Here is a 17235-nt window from a genome sequence, read left to right on the forward strand (position 1 = left end):
CAGGCTCCTGCTGGTGCTTCCCACTCTCCCACACAGCCTGACTGTCAGAACTTGGCTCACGAAATGGCTCATCTATCATACTGCACCCTGGGTGGTGATGGCTAGCACCCAGAACCCCTGCCCTTACCTCCTGACTCCCTGTGCCCTGCTCCTGGAGCTGTCTCACAGGGAGTGTGCACCATGCCCATGCTCACACAAACACTCATTAGCACAGCTTCTCCTCCACCGTAGCTGCAGGGCAGGGAGCGGCACCTGCATGCCCAACCTTGTCCATCCTCCCAGCAGATGGCTGCTGAGCAGGCAGACAGGGTGACAATGAGGGGAAAGCCTCAAATTTTCCAGTTTACTTGGACTGAATTGTGGGGTAGCAGAAGCAGCCGACATTACACAGAATAAGCAGAATTTGCAACCAAGGTTGAAATAATTCTCCTGAGCCATAGTTGAGACAGCGCAGACCCTTGCTCATTCTTTAGGCTGAGTAAAAAGCAAACTACACCTGTACATTATTAGGGATATAAACAACAATCTACTTCCCCATAAACTTTATGAGCAGTGACTTTGCAGTCGAATCTCCTTTACACTAAAATATGATAAAACATTTGAAATTAAAACATTAGATCTTGTTTGGGCAAGAAAGAGAATTGCATTTTCCCAGTCCCAATGAAAACAAGGCCATTTCATTTCTGAGCCAAACTACAGGCATGTATATTTGAAGCAATCACTGCAAATTTCCAGGACTTGGGGTGGCAAAATCAGCTTTTCAAGTGACAACAAAAGTATTGTTTGTGTAGCAATAGCAACAGGGAATGATAAACTAAGGGAATATCTCAAAGGGGTGTTGAAACAGACAAGGAATTGTAACTATTTCAGGTTTAACAAGATTAGTTCAATGTTCAACATGGGAGCAAAACCAAAAAATCATTACATTTATCCATTGTTACTGAAGAAAATATTGGTGTGCCATAAGAGCACTATTACTGTACATCACTACTGAGACACACCAGATATTAAAAATTATCTGAAAAGAGCATAATGAATTATTCTGATGGACAGTGAATTGTGTGTGAGTCAGCAGTGTGCATCTGCAGCCAGGAAGACCAACACTGTACTGGGCTACCTTAACAAGAGTGGAGCCAGCTGGATGAGGTAAGTCACTGTTTTCCTCCACAACACACAAGTGAGATGACATCAAGAATGCAGAGTCCAGTTTGATTTCCTTCCCAACCCAGTATGAGGTGGATATTTCCAAACTAAGGGCCACTGAGATGATCTAGTGGTTGGGGTACATCATGTACAAAGAGAGGCACCTGAGTTTGCTGAGGATGAAAGGGGAGACAGATGAAATCTACCGCTCTGTAAAGGCAATGTACAGAGCAGTGCATGAGGAAAGGGCAAGAGGAAATGGCCAGAAGTTGCACTAAGACGTATCACAGTCGGGTAAATGAAAAAATATTTTCGAAGTAACAGTGGAACACACTGCCCAGGCTGCAGCATCTCCTTCTTTGGGGATTTTCAATACTCTGCTAGACAAGGTCTGAGCAACCTGCCTCAGCTTTGAAGTTCACTCTGCTTTGAGCAGGGGCTGGGACCAGATGATCTCCAAGGGCACTTCAAACCTAAATTATACTGTGATTCTGTGATTCATGATGTCTATCCCAAGAGAAAAAAGGAAATATGACTCACATTCTGCTTGCAAACAACAAAAACGTTCTTTGAATATCTGGAGATCAAACAGTTTATACTAAAATCACTCTTGCCTCTAGATCAGAGTTTCCAGTATTTGTAAGGCAATTGTGTATCAGCATATCACATAATGAACAGCAGCACAAACTGAATGTAATACTCCTGAATGGCGAGACAAAGACAAGTGATCTGGCTATGCTATTCATTTCCACAGTAAATCCAATTCTTAAAAATGCTTAAACCCCTCAGCTTTTGTAACTCCCAGAAGACTGTTTAGAATCTCTTGCTTGTAACAAAATACATCTGTGTGGTTTTTTCCCCCTAAGCCACATAACTTGTTTGTTGTCAACAAGAACCAAAATCTCAAGAGTAAAAACTCAATAGAAAGAAATTTCACTGGGGGAAAAAAGTCTGTTTGTGGTATCACTTGCCTGTTTTACATGTGAACATTCATACTTGGACTTTTCATGGACTATTTTCAACTGGCCACGTTAAAAAATAAAACAAAACCAAACAGAAAACAGCATTATATCATTCCTTCTGCCAAAACCAATGCAGATAAGCAAAGTATTAATAAAAATTAATCTTTCACCTCTATGACAGAAAATAATTGAAGCTCATATTACTTAATGTTTTGAAATAATGTGATTGACTAACCTTAGTGGTGCAAGCTAAATATTGTGTAAATCATCTTTGCTCATCAATTAGTATGCAATTGATTTCAGGAAATGGAACTTTTACAATACATTGTTTTTTCTATAACAAAAATAGTTGGATTCACTTCTAGCATACAACACCATTTGAAAATGTTAATGATATAAATTTTTTTATTTCTATGGATTCTTTAATGAAAACTACAATGAAAATTTGTTTAAATAAATTTTTACTAATAGACTAGATTCAGCATCCATTTATTCCTGAAAAATTGGATGCATCTGTACCAAGCACTGTATTTGTTTATGCAAATATATGCTAAGTCAGGACAGAATAAATTAAATTAATGCTTGCAAATGCAGACTTTGTCCATGGCTTAAAGCACAGCCCTTAGAAATATTACAGAATGTTTCCAGTAACATTTATGACTTCATTACACATTTACCCAAGAGTCAAAATCTGATGATGACTCATTAATATCCAGTATGTGAAATTGCTTGATTATGAAACCTCACCTTCAGAAACTGGATGATTTTAACGGGCAGGATACTCTTGTTCCATTTTACTTTCATCCCAAAACACCAGCCCAGCATTGACCCACTGAAGCAAATGTATCTGAAATTTCTTACTCAATAGAGAAAATTACATCTGCTCAAACCCAGGTTAATTTACCAAGCCACCTGGATTTTTCTTACCTATGGCAGATTAAACTCTACAGTTGCAGGATCCCCAGGCCCACTCATAACACTTCACCAGGACACCGAGTCTAATTTTTCAAGTCTTTCAGTGAGCAGGTTATAAGACTGAAGAATATAACTGATGTCTGAGGAAAAGATGTGCTGACAAAGCATAGTTCATCCATTAAGAAATGTGCATATTGGTCTATGCCTCAAAACCATAAGTCTGAGCTAGGTATAGTGGTTATACATGCAGTACCTGATATCGCTTGCCCCCAGGAATGAAATAAGTAAGTTATTATAGATGAATTAGATCAGAACCAGTATGCTGCAGCCTCAAGACTTCTGTGCCTCCAAATCACAATGTTAAAATCTGTAATTTTTCTTCACATTCAGGAAGACCTTTTTTCATAAGTGGAAGCTGAATTCATGTATTCCCCTTACACCATGAACCAATTACCTGGTATTTCAGGAAAACACCACATACCACACAGCTCGCAATAATACACTTGCCAGCTCTAGACTGTGAGTACCTGATTTACATTCAGCCTTCTCCAAAAGCTTTGGAAACCCCTGTTTGACCACACATGGAGCCAGTTGTGTTCTGAATGCTGGGGGCACACAGAGCCTGTGCAGCCTGGTGAAAGGACAGGAGCAGGGGCATGATGTGGCATGGGCAGGAGGCTTGCAGGGGCAGGAGGCTGCAGGAGGAGCAGCATGGCATGCAATACTGAGCAGGCTCCTATATAGGTCTGGATGGGAAAAAAGGCTTTGCCAACAGTAGAGTCACTAGAGCAAGGCATATGAATTGAGATGACTACACAAAGGTATCTCACAGGTTAAGGGAGGGCTTGGAGACCCTGTGCTGTTTTGCCATAAAAAATATCCCTCAAGGGTGACCTGCAGCTGCTATAGCAGCTGCACAGCGTGTGGGTGCTCTATGCAGCCTAAGGAAGAGCTCTGTCCTCCAATATCCTGAACAAATCCCATCTGCTGTTCTTTAAAGTAAACTCCTTAAATCGCCCTCTGTCACCTGGAAACCTGGAAGTTTATCCCTGCAGTCCTCTAACTACAATAATAAAAAATGGATGGATTTTGAACATGAAATACTGTATAGATTGATCTTATGCTTGAATTTTGCAGTACAATGTGTAAGTGGGAGTTTTCATTATAAATCTCATTTTGAAGGTTTTATGACTCGTCTGTTTCAATTCTCCCTAGGCTTAAAACTTGTTAGATATGTTTTACCCTGGAAGAAAAAAACTGTCTTGAAAATGAGAAAGAGAGTGAGAAATAAAAAGAATGGTGTAACTTTGTTTCACTATGGGAACATATTTTGAATCAAATTTATGAAAGACTGAAATTTGAAAGTCCTTATTTTTCATAAACTGGCATTTTTGAAACTGTAACTTAAATAATTTAAAATGTAAGTCTATGCACATCCTCAAGAAGTCACTGCCTACATGTTGAGTAAGTGACACATATCACTTAGGACAAAACTACCTTTACAGTATTATTGAAAATGTTTGACTTATACGTAAGAACCTAAAAGGCTAATTGTGTATTTAAGGGTATATTTTTCTTACTCATGCAAAGGAGAGAGCCAAAATGACTGTTTTTAGAGGAGTCAGGGTGAGACCTGAAATGGATCCTCAAGTGCTCAGAAGCTAAGTGCAGCAGTTCATACACAGTGTATGGACAGGTTCTTTCCCACACAATGTGCTGTGCCTTGTTTCAACCTGCTTTTCAGACTTGCAAAACCGGTAATATTCAGGTGATAAATGAGCACCTAACAATGTATTGGCCCAGCCTTCATAAAGTAAGTCAGGTCTTAGGTTAAGATTTTAAGGATGAGGACTTTCTCTTGCCAGAACTAATACATGCAAGACACGAAAATACTCTCCTATTCTAAAGTTCCTTCATTTTTTCAGATTCCATTTCCTACACTTTTTCTTTAGCAATTGTTCAGGCATATGGTAAGTCGTACACAGACATAACAGGCTCTTAAAGTTATAACAATGAACATGAAAACATTGAAAGGAAATAAGTTCTTCAATAGACAGTTTTGCTTACCTGTATATGACCAATCAATCTCTTCAATCAGTTTCCGCTGTTGTCGATAGTATCCGTACACCAAATCTGCAAAATAGTAATGAATTCACAATATTAAAACCAGAAGCCAACAGAAACTTGAAGTGCTGATAACCTTTGCCCTTCCAACAAGATAATCATTACTGATGAATAATTTATTTTGTCCTTATCTTGGATCTCAAATGGTAAGTATTGGTTAAATGGAATATAAATACCATCAGCATTGCAGCGTATAAAGGACACAAACAAAGCAAACAGAAGTGCCTTCCTTTCTTTCTTCCCTTCTCCCTTCCCTCCTTTCCTTTCTCCCTCCCTCCGTCCCTATTTCATCACAACCATGCTTTATCCTTCAAAATTAATACAATTCCCCTGTGAAAAAAACATCTTTTGTGTTATCCTTTAGAAAGAACCATTGTAGACAACTAGGCGTCAATGAGAGTTAAACCTGTGCTTCAGTGTGATCAAGACTTTACATATTTTCTCTGACTTTGTACAACTGATACCGTTTAAAGACAATGAATAAAATATTCTAAAATATCATTCCATTGTGTACTGTTGGCATTATTTTAGCTCAAGCATGTGAAATTGCTTTTATCTCCATAAACTTTATGGAGAGAGAAGGTTGGATACTAGATAATTTTAAGTTATATATTTTTATTGAAAAAAATATCTGGCTGTATAAATACTCGCTGACTTACACTGACTACTGAATAACCTTCACCATTGCCCTTTTTATGCCAGGACAACTCTAGCACCACCAGTGATACAGGCAAATACACGACTATGCCCCTAGTAATTATTAATATATGTAAATTGCAGATAGAGGGTTTTTAAGACTGCCATTTCAAGAGTAATAATGTTAACTAGCTTCATTAAATACTGTTCTAGAGAAGTACAACACAATATATTTCAGAAATATTTGCATATGAGCATGTTGAGCACTCATATGGATTGCTCCCTTGAGAAAGCACCATAGAATTCTGCTCACATTCTGCAAAAATAATTAAACAGTTTCATAACATCCATGTATTTTTCTTTAACGCAGAAAAGTATGTAGTGCTGAATAGAGGATGTTAAATCATAATTGCTATTTGCAAGGTTACACATACTGTGTTTCTTACAATGACTTTCTGCTACCTATCTGAAGTCCCTATGTTTTATTAACTTCATTGGACTTCTGCCTCCTCTATGCAATTGCCCTTAAATGTTTTTCTCTTCTCAATCTTCCTCCCTGCCAAAAAAACCCACCCAAAAACCCTTGCAACGATTCACAACAGTTACTCATGACTAAGATCAAACTTCATGTCTAAGTAATGGCACTGAAAAGGGATTTACATGGACTAGTGTTGTCTTTGGACCACATTTCCAAGTCAATGTGCATTGTGTCTGCATCTTCAATTAATTATAGAAAAGAAAGCTGTGTAAGTTCTGATTCACAGGTGTTAGTTGATGTCTCCAGTTTCCTCCTTTATCCATTGACCTCCTAATTGTTACTTCCCACAATCAGTTGAGCATTCACATGCAAACTAAGCAGGGGCTGGGCGTGAGAGCGTCCCACCACTTTTTAAATTCCACATGGAGCTCTGATGGACAAAGAGTGATAGTTTCAATGAACAAGAAACAAAAGGGCAAGGTTCACTTTTTTTGGTGCATTACACACTTATAGACCCAGTAAATCGTATGGAAAGTCTTTATAAATTCCAGGAGGTGTCAGGAGTTCATGCACCTTCTTTCCTCTGCTATTCACCAACTGTGTGCCCACAGCCCCTCCACAGAACACTCACAGCTGTGTGCCTTCTCACATCCACAGTGGGTTTGGTCTTGTCTCTTTACACTATAAATATGTGACAAAACTGGAGAAGGAGAGCAAATTTCATCTTGGAAATGCCTGAAGATTCATAGCTGGCACAGGTGCCAGAGGGAAGTTCTGTGTGAGTGTGTAAGGACGAGCCATGAAGCAATTGTTCCCTTCAGCTGCTTGTGTAAACTGCCCTGGGAAACACAACCACGCATTCTGTTGCTATGTAAACCATCAGTGTTAACCAGCTAACAGCGTAGAGACCAGCTGGAAGGAAATTATTTTATGCCTTCATTTTTTTTAAAGTAAACAAATTGAAATCCCTTTTGCTGATGGTATATGACAGCAGGTACTTCTGTAAACTGTATTTAAATTCCTTGCATTTAATTTAAATGAATACGGTATTAGTGAGAACATCTTCACAAAAAAAAAGAAGGCAAAACGGATGTCAAATTTGTAGTTTTACACATAAATCCATGATGCCAATTAAATTTGATCAACTTGACAGTCTGCATGACACCTGTGACACTGACTGACATCTCTAGCCAGTGCACAAAATAGTTTGAATTTTACTGGATGAGTTGCTGTTTTATGAAGTAAAAATCCTTAATGTTCTCTTCTGCTTCCAGGAAGCTGTTGAACATGTTTCCATAGATTGTTGATTTATTCAAAGAACAAGGCAGCTTGGTTTTGGGATCATGTTTTAAACAGTTTTACAGTTATCTTTCTATGCCTGTCAAGGACACATGCAAGATATCCTTAAATGCCTTTTCTTCTCTTTTTCTACCTCTCTTCAAAGCCAAAATTTTCTGTCTGGGGCTGTGAGACTTGTTGCTTTTTATATCCTATCCAAACGCTGTGCACCCCAGTGCCTGAGGCCCACAAAGTCAGAAATAATGGTTGCAAATGCTCCCCTGCTTGTGACAGGTAGCAGGACAACTGAGTTGTGACTGATCCTGTCTCATGTTCAGTCACAGGGTCAAAGACCATGCTTAAAGCTTAGTGCTATGAGTAATAAGGTATTGTAGATACTTTTTCCTGTTTAAAAAGTATAAACAACCAGGCTTTCTTCCTTCTGACATGAGTCTGATATCCTTTTGCACTTACTGGCCTCAGCTGACTTGCTTTTGATTTGCCACTGTGAATGAAACATTCTGATCCTCAATGTGTATTTATGCATATGTAAAGGAGAAAAATTAATAGCTTTAATGATTAACAGAAAAAACTGTCTGTGAGGGAGATCCTCTTGATTGTGCCAGGAAAATGAGTCAGAGAAGAGGAAATGGGACATTAAACCTCTGAATCCTCTTGGGGAAAATCCTCTCAGAGATGCTGAGGTAACAAGCCCCAAGCATCCACCAGAGACTCTTCTCCCAAGCCTCGGTAAAAAGGGTATCTTGAAGACACAAAGTATGTTTGGGGATGCTGCACTCAGTGTGCTGCCTTGCTACACAGGATACAAGCTCCGCCACAATCTGGCACTGAAATTTATATCAGGATGCTGTAATTTTACCAGTCCTTTTATGTCCTTAGTGCCACAGTGGTGTCAAGTCATACCAGCTGCTAGACTCAAGTGGAAAAAAGGACAACCTCTTCATGGTTTTACTCCTGCTCAGCCTGAACTCATGAGTTGCACCTGCAGTGTATCTGGAATTTATGAGATTCTGACATCAGAATGACTTATTTATGTGAACTGGGACAAATTAAGCAATGTCAGTGCCTGTGAGATTCTCTACAAATTGGCAACTGATGTTCAGCATGTACAGTATGGCTAGGCATTATCAACTACGCATTTAGATTACAAACACAATTTGGTCCTGGGAAGGACCTAAAATCTAATTTGGGAGCAAAGAGGATAGATTCTAAAGCCCTAAGCATTCATCTGCTATAAGTGGATAATGGCAATGCATTACAGTCATGGAGATAAAGGCTGTATCGATATTAAAACTGATGGGAATTGCAATTTACATGGGCAACTCGTGGTTCCTAGGCCAAGGAAGCGCACAGGAACTCTTGGGATGCCAGCAAGGATGTGAGCAGTCACTGAAAAATGTGATAATTTTCTCTTTGAGAAATACAGAAGTTCTTGCATTAAACAAATTATGTCTCATGAGATCTCTGCTATGTACACTGGTATTACTGACTTCAGAAACATGAAGCCATGAATATCAGAAGCTTACACAGGTTTGGAAAAGATTTAAAGATCTGTGAAGGAGAAATCCACAAACACCTCTTAAACACAGTGACATCACTTTTGGCTCACTAAGCCCATTGATAAAACTGGGAGGATTATACTGGGAAATTCTCATTGCATATTTTCCCTATTTTAATGCACTTGCCTAGGCAGTTGCCTAGGTCATTGTCAGAGACAGGTTATCAGACGAGTGGCTTCTTTTTAGATTAAGGCACACACCTCTTCACTGAAGAAGAATTAGGAACTGCAGAACAAACTGAAATGGTCTGGTAACAGCAATGGTTATACAGGGTAGCTGAAAGCAAACCTGCATGTGGCTAGTGGCTAAGTGGGATACCAAAGTTGCTGCAAAGAAGTCAAAGTGAGGAAGACAGACTGCAAAAATGGCATAATAATACATTTTAAAATGTAACAATAAATGTTTGGTGCTCTTCAAATATGAAAAGAATACAATTAAATAGATCGGACAGAGCTTCATTATACAGACTCTGCTTTTGAGAGCCTTAAACACAGATAAAACTGTGCAAAATTACCTCTGATGATTAGATGGATTGCTTCTTCAACAATTGTCATTTCCTTATTTTAGGTCTTTCCACTGACAGAAAAGTCATAGGATCCACTACTATACCTTTCATCCATCTTATGATGGTGTAGCTTCATTGCCTCAACTGAAAAAACTCTTGATTTATACTGACAGAGGAAATGAAAAGATTCAGAGCACAACCTGTTAAGTCTTGAAGTTTTAACTGACAGTAGCTATCTATAAATCCCTTTAACAGAATGATCTACATTTGCCTGAGTAAGGTCTCTCTCTTATGAATTAATTTAATTTTGTAATGCCATCTGCAAAATTCTTTACAAAAACAAAAAATGCTAAAATAACCCACCTCTACAATTCCATATATCCTTTCTTCCTCAAAGTCAAAGTGTCTAAATCTCTTGTCAAGATGTGTCTGATAACTCTCACAGCCTTAAAGAAATTTAAAAATCTTTTTTTTTACCCGCAGTTTCTTCTGTGTAGGCTTATTTCAGGCATTGGTACATGTTCGGGTGTATATAGTCAGTTCCCTTCATTATGCTTGAGTGTAGGCTGCTCATTCCAATACAGATTGACAAGTGAGACTTTTCCTGCACTAAATATAAAGCCAAAACAAAATTCTTCTTACAATTTGGCAATTGTTGTGTGCATTTACTAAGAGAAATTGTGTTTAAATCTTACCAAAAGAATTAATTTAAAAGCAGTCATTATTAAGCACCAGAGTATTAACACTCCGCTTACTTTACCTGTCACAACTTTACAGTGAATAGTGCCATGAATTACAAGCAAATCCCTATGGCATCAGCTAAGGTTTATAAATCACATTTAATGACAATTCTCCAGTGGACTTGTACATGTGAATGCTGTAACAAGGACTCCAGTTTGACCAATTTAGGTTCTACCCCACTAGAATTTCACATGCCTGAGGTTAGAGGGGCCCTAAAATTCCTATGCAGACAGTGGAAATTGGGAGGGATACTACAGGGTATTATCCAGTGTACTTAAGCTACCTGCTGCCACCTTCACTACAAGCAAAATAGTAGGAAATGTTAGATGTCTTCTTCCATTTGTAATCTTGTGCACCAAGACATCATCTGAAGGTGGAGCAAAATGGTCTGATAAGACTTTAGTTTCCTACACAGCAACTGGCTGGTATTTGAAGCATTTGCCATAGCAAGTTTTAAGGTTTTCTGGCCACCAATGTAGCATTTAAGTGTCTGCTCACTGAAACCAAGCTGCCAGGACAGGCTTTAAGTGAGACTTCTAGTGGTACTTACCAGCAGTTATTTCTGAATAGGCACAAGTGAGTGAAATTAAGTGCCTGTGAAGCTCTTGGGCTAAACACAAAGATACATGAATCATTTAAGAACCTACAGAATAAGATAACCCAACAAAACTAGATAACTGGCTTACTGCTGAAGCACCTAAAAAAGTGTTCAAAGTCAAAACCAGAAAGGGCCTAAGAGGACTGTAATTTCCCCAAAAATGCTACACTGTTCTCCCATGTACGAACTGGTGTGTATGATAGAAATTGGAACTGCTATTCAAAAAAGCAGGTACCAAGCAGTGATTCCTAGGATACACTTTTCTCTAACTCCTCTGCTACCCAAATTCCTTTCCCCAGATAATCAAGTCAGTGAAACTGTAGGCATTTGGTTTCAAAATGAATTTAGTTCTCTGATAACAGTACCAGAGAAGTAGGAAAGAAAGAAACATAACTGAAGTTTCTTGAAACATAAACAGTAAAGGTAACTTAATTTTATTTGCATGATCTTCAATGTTCTAGATATTCCACAAATAAATGATTATGTGCCAAGTACTGTAATAGATATTAGAAATGAAAAATATGTGGTTTACTTCTTATATTTAGCACCTAAGTATAAAAAAATTCACAATCCCCTTTCCAACAATCAAGTAATGTAGTGATAGAAGTGCAATGAAAAATAAAACAAACTTAACTCCTTTATCCAAAATCCCAGAGGTCACATTTGACTGGCTTTTGGAAAAAAACTCTACTATGTTTCTCCATTGTTAATATAACAGCTACAGAGAAGTAAAGCTCTACAGCTTTAGTAAAATTTATTTTAAAGTCCTGAGAGTAGACCTTATGCAAGTCATCTCAAAGGAGCATTTACTGAAATAAATGCTTTTTTAGTACAGTAGTGACTGTGAATTCAAGCTGTTAGAAACCTTATCTTTTGCAAAATAATTCAATAGTTAGAATCATCTTGTGGACCTTAACGATGAGCCTTAGACTGGATTCTATGAAGGTGTTGGTGGAAGGGATATTTAGAGAAAGATATTCTTTAAAGGAGGAAGCCTTTAATTATTAAAATTTTCCTTCCCTATTCGTTTGATGCTGGAATTGCAAATTCTACTCAACAATTATCCCTCCAGTCATGTTGCATAAGTTTCCTGAAAGGTGGCTCTGTAGATAACAGTATCTCCTTTTACTTGAACTGTCTCAGAGAAATTATTTTTCAGTAACAAAGGGGAAGAGAGAGACTGCCCTGGATGGTTTTCTTAGACGTATTCAAATACATCTAAGGCCACATACTTTTTACAAAACCATAGCAACATCATTCTACTCCCTTGAGGAAACTCTACACTCAGAACATCAAGACTGAAAAATTCCAAAGCTCATCATGGATACCCAATATCAACTGCACGTCTATTAAAATATCTCTGTTTCATAAAAAATATATGAACATAATACAAACAAGGTGACTAAAAACTTGTAAACTAATATAGAACCTGGCATTGTTTGACAAATCCTAACAATTATGTATATGCATTGGTATGTACAGATAAATGAATATCTATAAGGATTTGTCAAAAAGGAATATGTAAATACATATACACACATATCTTCATGATGATTATATCATGTTGTAAATCTCATGTTTAGTCTTTTCCTTGAGCCATTTCCTTATTGCAACTCATCACATAAACATATGATTTGGAAAAGAAAACAAAACATCTCACCATTGCTAGAGACAATAGAGTAAAACATGACACTGGCACACTAGAAACACAAACCAAAGTCAAAACAAAGACACAATGTATGATTTTGTGTTTATTTTGTTTGTTTGCTTGTTTTAAATAATTATCTTTTAACTAGAATACAGCAGAATTATTAATATAGTGGTATAAGGGAGATCACAGAGAAAATCAGAATAATGCAATTACTTTAAAATTAATTCGTGATACTGTATTTCACAATACACTGAGGTGAGGAACCAAAACCTATGTTTCTCTACAGATTCTCTCACTGTGGGACTAGAGACTCTCGTGGCCAGTTGTGTTTTCTCCCACTCCACTCAAGTTCCCATCACCAGGAGTACAGGGCAGTACCTTCCCTCCTGCTCTTGCAGATGGCTCACATTTGCCTTTTGGGTGCTCTCGAGGAGCAACTACCCCATAGATTCACATCTCCCCATGCAGAGGCAGGAACTGAACCTGCCTCCTGATGTTCATGAAGTTTTCAAGCCAGTAGGATGTAGTGAAAAGCATACTTAGTGACAGGAATACCTCAGATGGAGCTTAACACTACAAATGTGTGTTTTGACCTATTCTGACCAGGTTTAATTTTGAAAGAATGCCTGAAATATCACTCACTTTTTAAATTAGAAGTGTGTTTTAGATATGAAATAGGCTCCATGCTATCCAGACTGAGAAATTCTCAGCAAACTCTAAAGAACTCTAAGCATTAAGGAGACTTTCAGGTGAACGACTGGGGTTGTGTAGTGCTTAGCTGCTGGCAGGGGTTAAACCACAACATCAGGCAACTATTTCTCAGCATTTTCAGGACTTGGGTAACTTTAGACTTTAGTGACTGCCTCCTATCTATCACTTTTCCGCCTGACTCCTGGCGTGTAAAATTATAAAAGCATTTGGAAACTCACTGTTGAATAGGCTGAACCAGAGCTGCTAACTCTAAGTACAATTTAATACTAACAGATTTCACCACAATGTATTTGAAATGCATATTGAATTTAGCTTTTACAGCACAACCTAAAGCCTGAAGTCACTGGAAAAATATTCTAGTGCACTCAGCCAGGGTTTTTTCTAGATCTCAGAACTTTGCTCAGAGATAGTGGCAGTGGGAAGGGGCTGACGGTTTGTTGAGGGTTTGGTGTTGCTGGATGTGGTTGAGGTTCCTGTAACCCTCATCCAGAATTTACAGCTACCAAGGACACATAACCACAGGTTTAATTAGTAAGGCCTTCACTTTGGGCTCACTTCGCTTTCACTCCAGCTATTTTGAAGCTGATTTTAAAAATTTGTAATTCAATATGAACAGATTGAATGACATTGGTTTAGCTTCCTGTTATTTCTTTGGGGAAAAAAAGAGTTACATAACAATAAAAGAGTACCAAAGAAAGGGGATGGCTTGAAGTTCCAGTGGATGGTCTGGGCTTTCCTCCATGTTTTGCCAACTCCTGTGCCATGTAAGTAGAGTGCCACATCACAGCTGTATTTTCATACAATCCAGGCAGTTGGTGCTCACACTAAATTCTTGCTGACCAGCAAGTTTTACTCTTGTTTTGAAAAGTAAATGGTCAGTACCTGGTCCCCAGCTTCATCAAAAAATACACAAATATGGTACATCATAATAGAGAACAATATTTTTACTTTCACAGACTGCCGAAAACAACACGGTACATTGATCATTTATGGTAGCTAACGACAGGAATATTGACACTTGGTTATTTTTCTCATGTGGATTTAATTAAAAAAAAAGGGGATATCAAATAAAATAAGGTCATGCCAATTTAAAATTTTCCTCACATTTCCTTTCTTGACTTGATTTTTTATTCTCTTCAGTAGCTTGTTATCTATACCGTATCTACCATTTAACATAGTTTTAAAGTCAAATTCTGTCTCGTGGTTTATGTATGCCCAAGAGAGTACCATGAGGGAAACAGGAATCCCGTCCTAGTTCTGCACCAATCATCCACAAAACCGGAGCTTCACGGACAATTTTGGAATTCAGGTATTAATAATTTTTGGAAGTGGAGACTGAGACATTTTGATCAGGTATTTTGCATGATCATGTCATGTATCTTGCATGTATATTGGTATTTAACCAATATGCTCTTCATTTAGGAGGGTGAATGTAAATCTGACTGGGAGGCTATATGAAGCCCACTTGAGTGCAGACAGAACACAAAACCACTCTATAGGCATACAACCCTCACCTACCCATTTACCTAATGTCTACTTTATGCACATTTTACATAACAGCAACAGGAGATGGAATACAGCTTTGTGATTTCAAGAAAAAAACCCACATTATCATTTTGCTAGGATATATTCTTTCAGTTCTAACTACTGTTGAATTCTGTCAGCAGATATAAACCGAATTGAACAAGGTTTGACCCAAAATCTGGAAATAATAGCCTCATAAGATGATAGATACATGGTTTAATCAATCACATGAAATTTCACCTTACTGCAATAACTATTTCCCCATATAATCCAACCTCTCACTAAGGCAGTAAAAAGCTTTTTCCCAAGTCTCAGGTGGTGGTGGCACTCCATAAAAAGCCTTAATTTGTGCACTGAACCACAAAATGGAGGTTCTGACCTCTTGTTACTTGCAATCCTACACTGAGTGTATAACAGTTTGAACTGAGAATCTCATTGCAGCAATCCTCCTAGGTTCAGATTAGTTCAATACAACTGAAAGTTCATATATTGCGGCAGTCAGCTGTCAACAATAACCAACTGCAAATTGACTGTGACTTTCTAATATTAAGAAATTAAACCTTGGAAACAAAAAACAGGAAGCCTGAGAATGCCACTGATTCATAGGCAAATTTGTACTACAAACTAAATACTGTAACATCAAGAAATTAAATACAACGTACCTAACTAATAAATTTTTCATTTATTTGCAATGACTCACGTACCAAGACTGAATCGTTTTTATAACCAATTAATAAAGTAATTAATTTCTCTGTCAATTAACATCAACCAGAATCAGGAAAACACTATCTGAAAGTGTATAGTGAGTTAATGGCTTGAATCCTCTTAAATCATGTCATTAGGTTTCAATGCAGCTAAAGTGGCTTGTGAATTTGCATCTGGACTGATAAAGTCATTCCCACATTGGGAATTCACCTGCCTAAACTCTTTGATGGTTCAGATCTCAACTCCCAATAGAACTAAGGGGTTTGGGCTCTTCAGTGATGAATTAGTTCCAGAAAAGGATTTTAACACTGGATTCCCATTGCAGGCTCCCCAAATCCTCAAAGCCTTTGATAAACAGAACCTGCCCTCAGACTAGGTGTAGAGCAATAAAACCCTGGGTTAAAGGCATTAATTAGCAGCCTGTGAAGCATGTCTGCCTGTCTCCCCCTATCTTATGAATATTTATATAAAGGTTTTATGGTATGGGGAAAAACTTCAATAGGCTGGATTCAGAGTGTCTTCTGTGAATACTCTTTGGGCACATAATTAGGGCGCTTTGTCCTAGAGCCATTTAGACACTTTGGCCATTGTGCTAGAGAGGAAGCCTGACTTACATATCATGCCTAGTAATGCAGTTATGAATAGGAGATGGCCAGGAAGTTTACATATAGACTTAGAAGAAGCTCTCTCACTGCCTGTTCTCTTATAAATGCTTCCAATTAAGGGTGCAGGCCCAAAAAAACAAGATGAACAGAGTGCTAAAACTCCCTTCTTTGAGTGAGCAAGGAAGGTTTAAACTTTTAGGCACTGGATACCACCTTGGGAAAAATAAAACTGCTGACAGGAGAGGAGCTGACTATATACCAGAACAAGGTCTGAGCTCTAATAATATAAATATTATACATATGATAGATAGATAGATAGATAGATAGATAGATAGATAGATACATACATACATACATACATACATACATACATACATAGATGGCTATGCCACAGATTCTAGCAAAGAAAAGCAAATTGAATTCCTTAGGGCTAGCGGGATGAAACAACCAGCACAATGTAACAAACCAGTAAGACTTCAATAACCACATGTAAAATGGGCAAACAACCAAACACGACAAAACTTAGAGAAAGAATGCAGGTGCAAATCTGAAAAGTACCTCTTGAATACAAACAAGCCAAGGCCTTTCTTGAGAAACTCATCTAGCATGCACAGCAAACAGGTCACTCAGTGAACAGCAGATGAGCCATTAAAAAGTGATGACTGCAACATAATTTGAATTGACATTCAAGGGACAGCAAGGGTGGTAAATTAGTACACTGAACAACCTTTAGCAATTAAAATGTACCAGTTTTTTTTTAAAGATCCCCCCCCCCAAAATATTTCCAGTTTAGATAGCAGAGCCACTTTTCAGAAGTCTTCAAGTTGTCTACTAGTTTTCCAGAAAGGGAATCTGTTGTTTAAGTTAAAAGAACCAAACGGATATGACAAAAATGTTGTGATGCACTGATGTTTCAGTTAATCAGACTGGATAAGACTATGGTTTCAAGGAAGTTCAAAGAGCTATACCAAGCAAGGTAAATGTGTAACTGCCAAATGATATTCAGCTTTGACAGATGTAAAAGCCAAAACAATTGAAAAATTAAAAAAGGGACTGATAGAAGAGACCAGGGCATTCCT

At 38.0% G+C, this 17235-nt stretch overlaps 1 protein-coding gene across 1 annotated transcript in view; it reads right to left on the reverse strand.

The window, feature by feature from the left end:
• PTPRZ1 (protein tyrosine phosphatase, receptor-type, Z polypeptide 1) overlaps positions 1-17235 on the reverse strand; it is a 132084-nt gene that overhangs the window by 89646 nt on the left and 25203 nt on the right. Inside the window, exon 2 of the mRNA XM_009076486.1 lies at positions 5088-5153. Coding sequence (XP_009074734.1) covers positions 5088-5153 — 66 coding nt within the window. The remainder of the gene's footprint in view (positions 1-5087; positions 5154-17235) is intronic.

Source organism: Acanthisitta chloris, unplaced genomic scaffold (genome assembly GCF_000695815.1).
Source record: "Acanthisitta chloris isolate BGI_N310 unplaced genomic scaffold, ASM69581v1 scaffold1626, whole genome shotgun sequence".
NCBI lineage: Eukaryota > Metazoa > Chordata > Aves > Passeriformes > Acanthisittidae > Acanthisitta > Acanthisitta chloris.